At 42.8% G+C, this 16,378-nt stretch overlaps 1 protein-coding gene across 1 annotated transcript; it reads left to right on the top strand.

Annotated features, from left to right (window-relative positions):
* The first annotated feature begins 450 nt into the window (after positions 1–450).
* Positions 451–15,733, top strand: apmap (adipocyte plasma membrane associated protein). The gene is made up of 9 exons (XM_084076738.1): positions 451–704; positions 3,092–3,208; positions 6,467–6,582; positions 7,367–7,459; positions 11,188–11,304; positions 12,720–12,894; positions 13,406–13,540; positions 13,834–14,026; positions 14,909–15,733. The coding sequence occupies exons 1-9, from the start codon at positions 613–615 to the stop codon at positions 15,116–15,118; spliced, it is 1,248 nt and encodes a 415-aa protein (XP_083932864.1). The 5' UTR covers positions 451–612; the 3' UTR covers positions 15,119–15,733.
* The last annotated feature ends 645 nt before the right edge of the window (positions 15,734–16,378 follow it).

Genomic DNA, 16,378 nt, shown 5'->3' with positions numbered 1-16,378 from the left:
CTTATGAAAATTAGAAGGCATTTAGAATCAGCTTCAGGTTGAGTTCACTCAATAAAGGACTTATTTCCTACCTATTACACACCCCATGAAGCCTTGAATTCTTAGAGATTTTTTTGTTTTTGTCTCATTCCTGAGCCAATAATTTGATGATGGGTCATGATAGGAGACTCTTTGAGTTTCCTACCGGACACTTATTGGTTCAGGAATGCGACAAAAACACAAAAATCTCCATGAATCCAAGGCTTCATGGGTTTTTTTTTTGGGTGAACTACTCCTTTAATGGGTTAACCATAAAAAAAACGAAGCGATCGTCAGAAAGCTCTTAATTTGAAGTGTGGCACAGGAAGTAGATTTCTATCCTTTCAACGTCTATCTTAACGGCTGCTGTTGGTGTGGTTTTGGTAACCTCGCGGGTTTTGGTCATCGTTGTGTGTGTGTTGACTTGACGAGGAGAAGAGGATGGTGTGTGCTGTTCTGCTCGGACCAGGTCCATTCAACAACCCGCTGTTCACATAGAACCGAACCGGACCGGACCAAACCGTAACCGAACAAACATACCGGGGGAGGAGGAGGAGGACCGGGGGTCTTCATCACCACCATCATATCATCATCATGAATGAGTCGGAGGGTCTGAGGTTCAGGAGGCTCCACCGGCCTCACGTCATCACGGATGATCTACAGGAGCCCCAGTACAAGGGATCCAGGTACCAATGAATGCAAATGACTCGGCCCGCCGGCGACTGTCTTTTGTCTGTCGCTCGCCCACAAGAACAGATCTACAAGCGCACGTACGTGCACTTGTAGATATGTTCTTGTGGGTGAGCGACACGCGCGGATTATCGGTGAAATGACCCTCCCGGTCCGTTAACTTGACCTATATTATTATTTTTTTGGGGGGGGGGGGGGGTAGAGAGTCAGGTGCGCATCATTGTCGGGCGGCGACCTACACGAATACTGTAACTCGTGGCTATAAGCTGTTTTCCGATTTATTTTCGACCAGACAGATTCTCCAGTCTAAATCGTGGATGATGTTGTCAAAGCTAAATGCTAATTGTCCTTCAGACTTGTTTGCCCCTTTGTTTTGTTATGTATTTTTTGGGAAAATCGCACCACGACTTATGGAGTCACACTTAAATGGGCCACTAAAGTCCGGGTGACGCATATGTAACGCTGAACGGTCCAAGGCAAACCGCCGTAATATGTGGGTCAGTTAATGTATGATGATGAGTTAATGTATGTGTGCACCACCAGAGTGGGTCAGTTGGTGTGTGTGTGTGTGTGTGTGTGTGTGTGTGTGTGTGTGTGTGCACACCACCAGAGTGGGTCAGTTGACGTGTGTGCACCACCAGAGCGTGCACGGTCATCTCAGTCATTATAGGAGGTGTTAAAGGGCAAGACCACTTTGGTAGAGGTTTTGGTTGTGTAGTTACCTTGCCATGATGTAACTCCAAAGGTGGACAAGAAATCAAAAATAATTGCTCCATTGATTAGAAATTGATAATTCAAAATATGCTCCTCATTGACTTACATTGTACGGTAAAACAGCTCTCAAAGTCATTCTTTTAGCACATAAATGAACACAAACAAAGTTGATTCAGACAATATAGAACATCACCAAACCCAGTACTGTTTTTTTTTAAATAAAAATGTTAACTTCCTGTTGATTTTGCTATTTTATTAAGAAGAAAACCTGGACCGGATCTTCAAATAGTAAAATCAGCAGGAAGTTAATATTTTAATAAAAAAAAAACAGTACTGGGTTTGGTGATGTTCTCCATTGTCTGAATCAGCTTTGTTCGTGTTCGTTTACGTGCTTAAAGAGTGACTTACAATGTAAGTCAATGAGGAGCAAATTTTGAATTATCAATTTCTAATCAATGGAGCAATTATTTTTGGAGTTACATCATGGCAAGGTAAATATACAACCCAAACCTCTACCAAAGTGGTCTTGCCCTTTATGCACAGAATAGTACATCATGCCTGACATGCCATTTCATATATTCGTTACATCTATGAAATGGTTGATATAATCAGTAGGCCTATGAAACGAGGGATTCAATGAATGTGGCAAGGATAAATGTCAGCCGATATACAATCACAGCATTTTCACTAATTTTGGCTGTCCCTAAAGTTCATTGTATCTCCTACACTGTCTCCCTCTCAGCTTTCCTACTGCCTGTCTCTCCTACACTGTCTCTCTCTCTCTCTGCTTTCCTACTGCCTGTCTCTCCTACGATTGTCTCCCTCTCAGTTTTCCTACTGTCTGTCTCTCCTACACTGTCTCTCTCTCAGCTTTCCTATGGTCTGTCTCTCCTACACTGTCTCTCTCTGCTTTTCCTACTGTCTGTCTCTCCTACACTGTCTCTCTCTCTCTCTCTGCTTTTCCTACTGTCTGTCTCTCCTACACAGTCTCTCTCAGCTTTCCTACTGTCTGTCTCTCCTACACTGTCTCCCTCTCAAATGTCCTACTGTGTCTCTCCTATGCTGTCTCCCTCTCAGCTTTCCTAATTCCTACTGTCTGTCTCTCCTACACTGTCTCCCTCTCAGCTTTCCTATTGTCTGTCACTCAGTATTAAATACGAAAGGACTGTGTAGTGCACTGTATTGTAATAACACTGTTTCTCAACGTTGGGTTCAGGGACCACCAGGGGTCCAAATAGAGGGTCTGTAACTTTTAACTTCCCCATTAAGGTTTAAGGCTGATCTAAAAGCATGGCTCCATGAACATTCAAATTAGCCAAATTGTTTCCCCGGTTGGCCTGGCCTCCCTCCATGGTCCCCCCACCCCCTTTTATGATGTTCCGTGTGTTCATGTGTGTTCATGTGTGTTGTCTAACAGTTTGTACAGTGGGAAGGTGTTCATGTTCTTGTGTTGTGTCGCAGTTCATACAGTGGGAAGGTGTTCATGTTCTTGTGTTGTGTTGCAGTTCATACAGTGGGAAGGTGTTCTTGTGTTGTGTTGCAGTTCATACAGTGGGAAGGTGTTCTTGTGTTGTGTTGCAGTTCGTACAGTGGGAAGGTGTTCATGTTCTTGTGTTGTGTTGCAGTTCGTACAGTGGGAAGGTGTTCATGTTCTTGTGTTGTGTTGCAGTTCGTACAGTGGGAAGGTGTTCCGTGTCACTCTGCTGTCCCTCGGAGGATTCCTGCTGCTCCCTCTGCTTGTGATCGTTTTCATTCTAGAGTCTCCCATCCAACCAGAAATATTCAGGTAAGCCTTTCCATCCAATCAGAGTTACACAGATGAGTGTACTGTCCAATACTCCCAATTACACTCAGTATTAAGTCAGCTATTTTATTATAGGTAAGTCAGTTATTATTATGGTAAAAAAAAAAATCCCAGGAGGAGATTTTTACAGTTTTTCATATATTTCAAAATGGTGGGAGATAAGGTCAACGTGGCAAAGTTGTTCCTCATTAGGAAACGCATGAGTGTATTGAAGTTTTATTGCTGTCGGTCAAACGGTTCATGAGCTATGCCTATTCAAAGTTAGCATTTTCAAGTGATTGCTATAGCGCCACCCTTTGGCCAATCAATGGCTGTGGGTTTTGTGTCTTTGTTGTTTGGCATAGCCCTCTACCATATTGCCAAGTTCCGTAAAAAACGACGGTTAAGCCAGAACTGCAAAAAGTGCTGGAAGAACAAAAACCAAAAGGGGACCACGGCACTACGTGCTTGGCAGTAATTAAAATAAAATCGGAGGTAGGGATGGAAAATTTCATCTAAATCATTAATTGATTAACCTTACCAAAAAATTGCCAAACAAAACAATTGCCCCTGTAAACTAATGTTTACCATTGTCATTCATTGTCAATATTAACCTCTCACATACAGTATATTCTATATAGGCTATATACGATATTAACCTTTCACATAAATCTCTCTCTCTCTCTCTCTCTCTCTTTTTCAAGTGTGTGTGTGTGTGTGTGTGTGTGTGTGTGTGTGTGTGTGTGTGTGTGTGTGTGTGTGTGTGTGTGTGTGTGTGTGTGTGTGTGATTTTTTTTTTTTTAACCCTTCACATACAGTATATTCCATTACAACACAATGGAAAGCAGTAGCGGTTGAAACATTTGTGGCTGTCGGGCAGAAACCTCTTATCTCCATATTTTAACTTTGTGTGTTTTTTCGTGAATTAACGATCATACTACAGCGTCACACAAAAGCATAAATTTGAATTTGAATCCTGAAAAGTAACAGTTTTGGACATATGAGGTTTCCACCCAGACAGAGACGACATGTAGCCTTTGTTTGTGATAATGAGTGTGGGAAAATCAGAACCATGGAATGTTCAATTAATTGTTTAATTGATTAATTTAATCAAGTACATTCTTAACGCACACTTAATAGATAGTCGATTCATTGTTAACATCCCCTAATCTGAGGTAATGTTCATAATTGTTTTTATTGGCTATGCAGGGCTGCATATAATATATTTGAATTAATTTCCTTCCCCTGGAAAAAAATTGAGACTGCTGACTCACCCTTTAACAGTCTGAATTACATTCAGTTGACCTGTCTGTATTTCTGCTGACTTATCAGATACTGGTTAATATTTCAGCGAAGTCACTCTTTCCAAAAGAAAGTCAAACTGTATTTCATATAATAACTTACATCATTTAATAACTTTGTTCTTAAATAGAAAAATACATTAATAGTGGAACTTTTTCAACATGGACATGATTATAATGATTATGCAAAAAAATGGGATCATCTCAAATAATTGCGACAGGCCTAGCCCCAGGCACAATTTTCTTTTCAGATGAGGGGTCCGTGGCCAAATACATGTCAACGTGGGGGTCCTTGACATGAAAATTGTTTGAGAGCCTCTGGATTAAAGGACAACTTTAGTTTTTTACAACCAAGGTTTGTGTTTTAGATTGTAATTAAAGTAAATAAAAGATGAGTGTTAAAATTTTTAAATTTACTGCTTTCTATAGTTTTAGCAATTTTCGCGATCTTTTATACAGTGGGTGGGGGCATTCTGTCCGGTGGCTAAATATGTATTTTTTTACACAATAACTCAGTGTTTTCTTTATTATTATTTACAGTAGCTCTTCTAGCCCCCAATAACTCATATCTGGCCATCAAAGACCACAGGACCTTTTTTATTGTGTAAAAAAGGCATATTTAGCCACCGGACAGAATGCCCCCGCCCACTGTAAAAAATATCGCAAAAATTGCCAAAACTGTAGAAAGCAGTAAATGGAAAAAAAATAACACTCATCTTTTACTTACTTTAATTACAAGCTAAAATATAAACCTTGGTTGTAAAAAACTAAAGTTGTCCTTTAAGTTACTATCTAGTATCTATCAGGTTAAGTGAGGCTGTTGGGGACTTTTACCCCCCCCCCCCCCCCCAATGCAGTTTTTCATCCAAACTTTTGTTTCAGCCAAAACTCCTCCATTCTCCTCCTCTAATGTAATTTAATTTGTCTCCATTTTTCAACCTGCTTGAAAAATGGCCGTCTGCCACACAGAGAAAGCTGATCGTATTTATGGTCAGACGTTCTTACAGTACCTCTCTGTCTGGCTGTGTACCAGAGCAGTCCAGTTCAGATGAGGACAGGGCTGTTTGCACAACACACTGTTGGGTGGAAACCTTGTATCCTGTGTCTAGGTGAGACATGACCTTTGACACGATCTAAATGTCGGTATAGAATAGAAGAGGTGGGAGACAAAATACAACCACCCCAATTGTATAAGTTATATTGTATTAACATACTCTACCATACAGATTGAACAAAATGAAAGTGTATTAATTAAAAACACGTTATATAGTGCCGCTTTAATTCAAACATCTTATTTGGTCAACTGTTGCGACTTTGCCCTCGTCTACTCACCATTACACAAAGAGTTAACAAGCAGAGCATCGTACAACCATGTCCAACCAGAAGGCTCTCAGAGGAACAATAAAGTCACTGAGGATCTTACACAAGATTTTTGGCCAAAAGATGGTATACAGTATACCAGAAGTTATTGTAATCAGTTATTGTGGTTTAATTCTAGTCATGATTACAATATTCAGCAAAAATAACAGGGATATAATTGTATAGTGGATGATTCTGTTAGGAGCTTGTAGATCTGTTATTTTCCAATATTTCTGACATATGACATTTTGGTGAAAGCGGTTAAGTCTGGATTTGGGCTTTATAAATATAGGACCAATGAAAAGTATCAACAAGAGCTTGTGACTAAATAATAAGAATACAAAAACGCTCGCCCCAAAACGCACTCGCCTGGGTCAAATCCGTAAAATCAGTAAAACTATGCCTAAACCTAAACAGATTCCTAACCTTAACCTCAGTAAAAAGAAAACAAGAATACAGAAAAACACTGGGGGCGAGCGTTCCGGTTACCAATAATAACTACAATGGATTTGTTGGAACTTTAGGACATGCAAGGTTTTCACCCGACAGTGTCAATAAGTATGACTGATGGACTGACTGTTTTATAACATGTTTACAACAGTCTCAGCGAGCCCCCTGTGATGACCGGCTGTTATGAACCCAACCTGAAGCTTCGCCAGGCGGAGAGGCTGTTTGAAGACCAGCTGCTTGGACCAGAGTCCATCACCAATATAGGAGGTGGGTGATGTGTGCTGTGTACTAAAAAAAACGTTTTTCGACCCCAATCTACGCTGTAAATTCCTGTGTTACGGTAGCTCTCCACCAAACAGAATACTACAGATTACTACCGACTGGCAGTCGAATGAAGTCGAGAGATCAGTCGGTTGGAAGGAGTGAAAAGAAGTTGCTGAATGCACCTGAGAGCCGACACGGCTCTTCAGGTGCCTATGGTGCTAAAAACAGCCTTATGTTGCTTTATGTCTTCCTTATGGATCCATTTGGTTCCATTTGTACACTCATAGATACGGACCCGTAAGGGCCCGTTTGGGCCCGTTTGGGCCCCTGGTGGTCCTGGGACCAGACATTGGAGAAACAAGAATTAGAGTCTTTGACTACAGATGGCCAGTCAATCTAATTCTTCAATGTGATGGACATATTTTAATAGATCAATACTCATTACCAGATACAAATTCATGTTGATATATGTATCTTTTTTTATTTGGCACCATTGTAAACAGATAATTATTTAACCAAATCGTATCAACTCTGTCTCTTGATATTCACTTTTAAACCATGACAAGTATTTTACCATGAATATAATTAGAATTAAACAATAGTCAGCCCTCAGGCTTGAACCCCTAAATAGAATTGGCTCAATGTTACGAACTCAAACGTTACACATTTTTAACAACTGTCAAACTGAAAACAAAATGTGAATGAAAGCATATTGTATTGTGTGTGTGTGTGTGTGTGTGTGTGTGTGTGTGTGCGTGTGCGTGCGCGTGCGTGCGTGTGCGTGTAGATGTGTTTTATACAGGTACAGCTGATGGGAGGATCTTAAAGCTGGTTGGGAAGAGGATACATTTGTTGACCAGACTGGGAAAACCTCCCTGTGGTGAGAAACTCTAACACTAAACCCTGACCCTGAAAAGAGAGCAGACCAAGTACAGAGACAACTCAGCTCAAGTTTACTAAGTATAGAGGGTTTAAGTGGATAGCTAGCAAGCTTGCTAGCTTGCTACTTGAGGTGACGCATGCTTCCAAATGCCACCGCATTCCTGTCAGAATTGTGTCTGCAGCCACGCCTGTTTCCATTGGCTCATCGACCCCAAGTGACAGAATATTTGACAGGGATGTTTGCTATGAGAACATAACAAGGCAACGAAGCAGCATGATTATTATTATCTGTGGTGCAAACTCAACTCCCAGAAAACTGCAGGTCGGATGCCACTCTTAGTTCTTTTAGATTGCCTTTTAAAACACCATTCTGTTTGCGGCTGCCCTTCACACAATTATTTCCCCCTTTCTCTTATGGTCGATTTTCCAATGAATGTAGAAGGCATCACCAAAAGTTTAGTCTGAAGTAATTGCGCCTCTTTTTAGTGTTGTTTATTTGCAGACGCTAAATTGTAGGATACTAATAAGTAGGTCTATATGCCACCCAACCTAATAATATAATGTAATATGGAGTAGCCTATTAATGTTTAAATATTAAGCCATAGAGGCGAGTCACTGTAACGCCTCATCATCGTCTCAGGTCCAGTGGCGTACCCACCATAGAGGCAGGGCAGGCGGCCGCCTGCCCAACTAAAATCTAGCCTCCCCTAGAAAATAAAGTAAAAGACTGAAAAACAGGCAGTGAAAAAAATCCAAAGAGAATAGTGGCCGTCGGACCTCGTCCATTCACGCGGGCAGGCAGCTAATCACTACCGTATCCAAACAGCAGAGCGACGTCGCCTATACTATAGTGATGCAAATGTTTGCCTTTATCTTCATGGGGTGCCAGGAGTGCTAGGTGTGGGGGTCTCTGTGCCATCACCTGTACTCACCAGGCATAAAAGGGGCTCTGAGTATGAGAGCTTGAACCATTAAACTACAACATGAAGATACCACTGCTGAATAATTGATTGATTGATTATACTTGCATATTGTTTTTATTAACGTTTTTCAGTTTTGTAGTCAGTGTTGCGTTGTTAACTTGTTTGCCCCGAGTACCCCCCCCCCCCCCCCCCCGCCCCTTCGGAGGGGGGGTAGGTAGAGAAAAAAATCTTGCCTGCCCTAAATGTAATTTCTGGGAACGCCACTGCTCAGGTCTTAATTAATTAACATACTAAGGTGCGTGCAGCTATTGTTATTGAAGTACATCAAATGTTGGCAACTCAGACAGGATTGCGGTGGCATTTGGAAGCATGCTGAGGTGCTTCGTTTGGTTAGTGGCAGGACCAGCCAATACTTAGTCCCTGCACTACTCCAGGCTCCAGTTTCGCAACTGCAAATGCAGGTCCTAGGACCGCATATCTATGACCCTAAAAACTCCACAAAGTTACACATTTCTAGAAATGTGGAATGGAAAACAAGGCAGGCGCACCACCGACAGCGAGGCCATGAGGCTCATGATGAGGCGTGTCCGAGCTAGTCGCCAGGCGGAGCGAGTGCCTGCTGCACTGAGCACACACACCACGGCCTCCCTGGTCGACAAGCGCACTGTCAGAGTTGGCAAGCTGCGGTGGACTGAATAGTTTTCGAAAATGCACATGTGGAGGATTGATTGATTGAATACTTTATTAGTCAGAAATGTAAACAGCATGTGCAGTAAGACATTAAAGCTAAAAGGATAACACAAAAAAAGTCTGGGGGACTTGTTCCCATTGTGGTCCTATGTACAGTATTCAATTCAACTGCATACAAAAATTCAACACTACAATATCTATCTATGGCTCGTTATTAAGTTATTTTAAAACCTACTTAATGATTTGGGGCTTTTGAGAAAACATAAAGGGTTGCAGCCCAAGAACCCTGACAACCCTCAACCTCAACCTAACTAATCCTAACCTCTGACTGATGCCTGATTATGGATTCCACCAACGCTCCAGGATTTAGACCCGCCTTACGTGTCTGATTGGCTCCCTGGCAGGCATAGTTTTACTGAGGTTAGGGTTAGGGTTAAGGTTAGGTTTAGGCATAGTTTTACTGAGGTTAGGGTTAGGGTTAGGGTTAGGATTAGGCATAGTTTTACTGAGGTTAGGGTTAGGGTTAAGGTTAGGTATAGGCATAGTAGCAAAAACGTAACTGTCAATCACAGCGACTACTGACCAATCACAGCGCCCGCTCAGCGGGTTTGCCAGGACGCGGCGTGGGATTCATAATAACGCCTGACTGATACAGTAGATCAAATCTATTGTTTGGCAAAGTTATTGGCAAAAAATACTATTTCAATTCTATATTTCAAAATATTGGTCATAGTTCATAAAGCGTTGTGGGTTATTGTGCAGCATGTCTGAACACACAGCTCTGACCGTTGGTCATTTCACAACGACTGAACTTTCAACAGATCATTTTTGGTGAGGAGAGAGAGTCATCAGGAGCTCTCGTTGCTCAACATTCCTTTTGCATGTTGCGAGTTATTATAGTCTTCAAGAACAAAGGAGCACCACCGCGCCTCAGCCAGAACAAGGCGGGTCCGGTGCATCACAGGAACGGGACTGTACAGCAGCGAAGGAGAGACACTGGAGCAGCTCGGACATTTAAGCCTTTTTTATTAATAAAGGTGCTAGTAACAAGGGTGACTGACGTTTCAATGTGAACTACATCTTCCACAGAGACTGTCCGAGCTGCTCCAGTGTCTCACCTTCGCTTATTATAGTCTTCTTCAGAATGAAGCATATAACTACGTTAATCAGTAAAGCTTTTGAAAGGGAGCTCTGTAAGCCACAGTGTGGCTTACAGAGCAACACTCAAACATCTGGACAAAACAAGAGTGCAACAAAAAAACAACACCAAAATATAGAAAATGTAAATCTGCAGTTTAACTACTGTACTGTAATGACTCCACCTAGGTTTTTAGGTGATCATATAACCTTATATAAGTAACCAGAGCCACACTGTTTAACAGTCACAGTATATAACCAACAATTAGTTTTATTATATAGATTCATATCGTCTCTATCAAGTGGAAACCTCTTTTGTCCAAAACCGTTCCTTTTGTCTTTAACACATTGAGTGCCAAAAACGGTCCGGACCGTTTTTCATAATCCAAACAAGGTGTGCCAAAAACGGTTATGGCCGTTTTTGGCCAAAAATATGAATATCAATTTTTTTTTTTCCTTCACAGCACCAGGAGATATGATTTTACGAAGATTTAGACTCCAATCCACTTCCTGGTTAACTTATGACTTCAAAAGCCTGTATCTCGGCCCCTGTGTACTTTTTACGATGTATTTTCGACTATTTTCAACTGGCTGCAACTATGGAACGGATTACCGAATGTTTTTAATCTTTTTCCCCGGATTGTACGAGACCTCTATGTGTGTAATGAGGGTATCACCGCGAGGACGGTGATCACTGAAAATGTTTTGTGACTACTTGAAAAAGGTTAAAAAATGGTTAAAAATCCAGGCACTGGAGGTACCCTGTTTTGAAAACCCCCTGGCACTCAATGTGTTAAATGGAAAATAGGGAAAATAGCCGGTCTACAAGCTTGTAGATCTTCTATTTTCACTACTTTCATGTGACAGTCTTGCATGATGAAGTAGAAGTAGAGCGTTAATTTATGAAAAAGCTGTTGTGTTCGTGATCACAATTTGATCACAACTTCACCTTGCCCTTCTCTCTTCCTTTAAAAAGGCTCCAAGGAGGACGAGCCAACGTGTGGGCGACCCCTCGGGATCCGAGCGGGACCCAATGGGACGCTGTTTGTAGCCGACGCCTACCTGGGGCTGTTTGAAGTTGACCCAATCACAGGTGAGAGGTCTGTGTGTGGCTGATGCCAACCTGGGGCTGTTTGAAGTTGACCCAATCAACAAGTTGTCCCTCCCCCTTCACCGAGGAAATCTATACCGGTGGTTCTCAAAGTGGGGTCTGGGGACCCCCAGGGGTCCTCCCCAAGGGTCCTTGAGGGGGTTCCAGTGAGACCCCAGCAAAATGAGGAGCAGTTTAGCCACTTTAACTTTACGAAACATTTAGAAAAATTGTGAAAATTTTTGAAAGATTTGAACATTGTGACAAAGATTGTGACATTTTTTTTTGTTTTTACAAATCTTCTCTTGTGGTGGTCCCTGTAGTCTTACGTAGCCAGACAACTATTCCCCAAATGCTATATAGAGTCTGGAACTACACCTCCCAAAAGCCGAGAACGAAAGCTGTCATCTGTTTGTCATTTCCGTTCATGAAACGGATATTTTATATATATTTAAAAATATCTTTACATTTTATTTTACAATTTCCATTTCTGATAAGCGGCAAGCTATATATCGTCCTTGTCGGATGGAAACCTCATATGTCCAAAACTGTTACTTTTCAGGAATCAAATTAAAAAGTAGCAGATCTACAAGCTCAAAATGTGTCGCTGCGCGCCACGTTTCAAGCTTGTAGATCTGTTACTTTTGATGCTTTTGTGTGATGCTGTAGTATGATCAAGTACTATTGATTTAGTACATTAATTTACGAAAAAAATAAATAAATAAAAATATGGAGATAAGAGGTTTCTGCCCGACAGCCACAATATGCTTAGATTATTTTGATTTATATTAGGATAACTTTGCTCGACTGTAAAGACGAAAAGGCATCACGTCTGTTTTTCCCCGGATCACTTTCAGAGCTTCCATTGCTTTCTAGCATTTAAAAACTAGAAAAAGCACTCCTTTTTCAAGTCTCCACCAGTTCAGTTACTGTAGGTTATTGTGGCCTCCCGGTGGTGCTATAATAGGCCAATGTGAAAAGGGTGCCATTTCTTCCTAGGGCCTTTCACGGCAATCGGACGCTGCGTTCATGATTTGAGGCATTTTGTCTTGCAAAAAACGGTCTGCTGGTGGCGCTATAAAAGGCCAATGTAAAAAGTGTGGCATTTCTTCCTCGGCCTAGTGGGTCCGTGCAAAGTTTCATAGCAATCGCGTTCATGATTGGCCTCTTGGTGGCGCTAATACAGGCCGATCTGAATCCAGGGAGTGTGCGTGCACAGTTTCGCTTCGATCGGGCCAACGGTGCCGAAAATTAGCTTGTCACAGACGGACGGGCGGGCACACAGACACACGGATGGACGGACAGGGGGCAAAACATATATGGGGGGCAACAGTCTGGCTCGCGAAACTAGGGCACAAAATATGTTCAGATGCAGGTTTTTAAAAGGGCATTGTTTGTGTACGGTATGTGTGTTTTAGGTGAGGCCACTAACCTGGTGTCTCCAGGAAAGCTGGTTGGAGGCAGGAAGCTGTCCTTCATCAACGACCTGGATGTGACGCGTGACGGCAAGAAGGTGTACTTCACTGACTCCAGCAGCAGGTGGGAGCGTAGGCACTACCTGCACCTCATCATGGAGGCCACTGCAGACGGACGGTATGTTAGGAGAAGATTACCACGCTGGGCAAAACCCAAGACAAAAAATATATAGAAAGACATGCCACCGGTTTACTTCCCTTATCTGCGTGAAGTAGCGCCTTTTTAGGAGACCAGAAGCAGGTTGGAGTCTATTGTTTCCAATGGCCGTACTATAGAAGTATAATTTAAGGTATAGAACTGCAACTCATAGAATGTGCACTCGCTGTATCGCCATCTGTACGATCTCTCTGAAAAGGCAGATCGTATGCCTTTATACAGTCAAATTGTTGTGCAAAAATTGATAATTCATACAACCTGTACATCGTGTACATCGTAACGGTGCGGAAAGAAGCTCTGGCTGTAGCCAGAGCACTGAGCAATATTTGTTCAAAGTGTGGAGTCAGTTGGAGCACTGGTGTGCTGTGAGACCCTCCCCAATGCTGACTCTGAACTCCATGGGTTTCTGCCTCAATTCTGGTAGCTGGATGTGCTCTATAAATTAAGCTTGATATGATTTGATGTTTGCCAGAGTTCTGGAGTATGACACGGAGAGCAGGGAGGTTACCGTGGTGATGGAGAACCTGCGCTTCCCCAACGGAATCCAGCTGCTGCCTGACCAGGAGTCTGTCCTGGTGGCCGAGACCACCGTCGCTAGGATACGCAGGTACCTGTCTGTCAGACCAGGAGTCTGTCCTAGTGGCCGAGACCACCGTCGCTAGGATACACAGCTGTCTGTCTGTCTGTCTGTCTGTCTGTCTGTCTGTCTGAAGCAGCTGTCTGAGGCATGTTGCACAGCAAAAATGGAAGCATGTTGCGCAGCAAAAATAGTCGATCTACAAACTCTCAATGCGAGCATGTAGATCGGCTATTTTTGCTTGTAGATCGGCTATTTTCGCTTTTATTTTTAAGATAAAAGCATTTGAAGTGGTCAAACAAATGTGTGTGTGTGTCCATCAGGGTCCATGTGTCGGGTCTCAACAAAGGGGGGATGGACACGTTTGTGGACAACCTGCCTGGTTTCCCTGACAACGTGCGGCCCAGCTCCACGGGGGGGTACTGGGTGTCCATGGCCGCCGTGCGCCCCAACCCCGGCTTCTCCATGCTAGACTTCCTGGCCCAGAGGCCCTGGATCAAGAAACTCATCTTCAAGGTACAGCTGACATTTAATATGTGACACGATGCAAGAGTACAGACTAGCCAACACCAACTCGGGACTCCTGAATTGCTGCCGTCTACTACAGTGGTTCTCAAACCAAGGACCCCCAAATTGATATGTGGCCGTGGACTCCCACCTGAAAATATGTTGTGCCAGGGACCTCCAGAACCAAATATTTGTGTTAAAAATGTTTGCGGTACTTGGTGCCGCGCTATGAGCTTGTAGATATGCTATTTTTGAGTTGGGTTAAAATGATTGTGACGCTTTAATAACGCATTTAGCTGAGGACCCCCTGGTATCCCCCCATCCTGCCATTAGCAGACGCTCTTGCGACTTACAATAAGCAAGGTAATCACATACATAGAATGCAGATTAACTGCATCAAGAACCTAGCATCCGTTTAAATGACATGCTATATAAATTGCATTCTTCAGTTCAGTTTATTTTCGTCTTTTGGGCAAAAAATTAATTATATCTGTGTATGTACAACAGTGCAATTTATGAACAAATTCTTAACATTGTGGTCAAGATGGTGAACATGAGAACGAAGAGGTTCACTGATAAATATGATGGATGGAGTCAAACCACTTAAGCCCTGAAAAGAAAAAGAAATTAATGTATTTGATTTTAGAGGCTATTTTCTTCCCCTTTTTTTCTTTTTGGTTACATTTTGAAAGTATAAAATGATTAAGGATCTTTACAAAGGATTTTTTAAATAAAATGTTTATGTTCCAATGTTCAGTGCCAAAAACAAATCTAAAGTGCTAAATCCCCTCTCCCTCTTCCTCTTCCTCTCCCGCTTCTCTTACTCCCCTCCTCTCCCCTCTCCCTCTTCTCTTCCTTCCTCCCCTCCCCTCTTCCTCCCCTCCTCTCCAGCTCTTCAGTCAGGAGGTTCTGATGAAGTTTGTCCCTTGCTACAGCCTGTTGGTGGAGCTGCATGACGGGGGCGTGTGCACGCGCAGCCTCCACGACCCCCACGGCACCGTGGCCGCTTACATCAGCGAGGCCCACGAGCATGATGGGTTCTTGTACCTGGGATCCTTCCGCTCGCCGTACATCGCCAAAATAGACCTCCGCAAGGTCTGAGATAGATGGATGGATGAATGAATGGAGGGGATGGACGCATGAATGGGACGTGCGCATTGATTTAAGGGTCCCGGTTTGAGGGGCTGAATATATGGCCACCCTAGGATGAATGGACAGACGGATGGGTAGACGGGTGGATGGATGAATAGAACAGAAGGAGGGGAAAGAGAATGGACAGAGGAAGGTGCGAAGGTGTAGACATGCACACTGCACAGAGATTTAACAGAACGGCAACTTGGGAAACTCACACACTACTTTCAACCTGGCGTCTCTATTCTGGGCATGTCATTTGAGGCAAAAAAATATGAAGAAAGTCAAATCCTTTTCTACAATTTTCAAAAATGTCCCCCAATTTATTTATTTGTTCGTTTCCAAAAATGTTCAAATATAGCAAAAATAGCATCTGTAGAGGCTCACAACGCGCCATGAGCTATAACACACACACACACACACACACACACACACACACACACACACACACACACACACACACACACACTCACACACACACACTGAGACTCTTCCCTTCCCTGCTTATGGGAGGATGTGATGTCACTTTCATATCGTCGCTGTCGGGCAGAAACCTCTTATCTCTATATTTTTGACTTTTTATGTTTTTTTTAATGCCGTACTTGATCATCCTATGGCGTCACACAAAAGCATCAAAAGTAGCAGATCTGTCGGCTCGAAACGTGGTGCAAAACGACGCATTTCGAGATTGTAGAACTGCTACTTTTGATGCTTTTGGATTTGAATCCTGAAAAGTAACCGTTTTTGGACATATGAGGTTTCCACCCGACAGAGACAATATGAATGATGATGATGATGACCAAGGGCTGTGCTCCGTGTGTGTGTGTGTGTGTGTGTGTGTGTGTGTGTGTGTGTGTGTGTGTGTGTGTGTGTGTGTGTGTGTGTGTGTGTGTGTGTGTGTGTGTGTGTGTGTGTGTGTGTGTGTCGGGTCACATGATCAACTTTCCACTGAGGCAAAAACAGACGAACAGGAAATACTGTGGCCTTTTATTAAGAAACGCCATTATCACAATAATTAATTACACGATGTAATCCATAGTCTCTGGTGAAATTGTCCTCGGCAACATAAGATGCTGGAGACAAACACAGATAAATGAGGCGTGCTGGTACTACTGCTCTGTACGTGTACCAGTGGGTGTACTGTGCTGGTTCGAACCCTGCTCACGACTTGTGCTGCATGTGAGCTTTGTCCTCCTGTCCCCCAAACCGTGTGCACATTATCGATGCTGT

The sequence above is a fragment of the Gymnoscopelus microlampas genome (genome assembly GCF_963454915.1).
Source record: "Gymnoscopelus microlampas genome assembly, chromosome: 13".
Taxonomy (NCBI): Eukaryota; Metazoa; Chordata; class Actinopteri; order Myctophiformes; family Myctophidae; genus Gymnoscopelus; species Gymnoscopelus microlampas.
Note: the sequence above shows the minus strand (reverse complement) of the source record. Positions and strands in the feature narration are given on the sequence as shown.

Excerpts from the sequence above, each read along its gene's own strand:
- apmap (XM_084076738.1), top strand. The coding sequence starts at position 613 with ATGAATGAGTCGGAGGGTCTGAGGTTCAGGAGGCTCCACCGGCCTCAC. Across the intron at positions 3,209-6,466 it reads ATCCAACCAGAAATATTCAG|TCTCAGCGAGCCCCCTGTGA; the intron begins GTAAGCCTTTCC and ends TGTTTACAACAG. Across the intron at positions 12,895-13,405 it reads GAGGCCACTGCAGACGGACG|AGTTCTGGAGTATGACACGG; the intron begins GTATGTTAGGAG and ends GATGTTTGCCAG.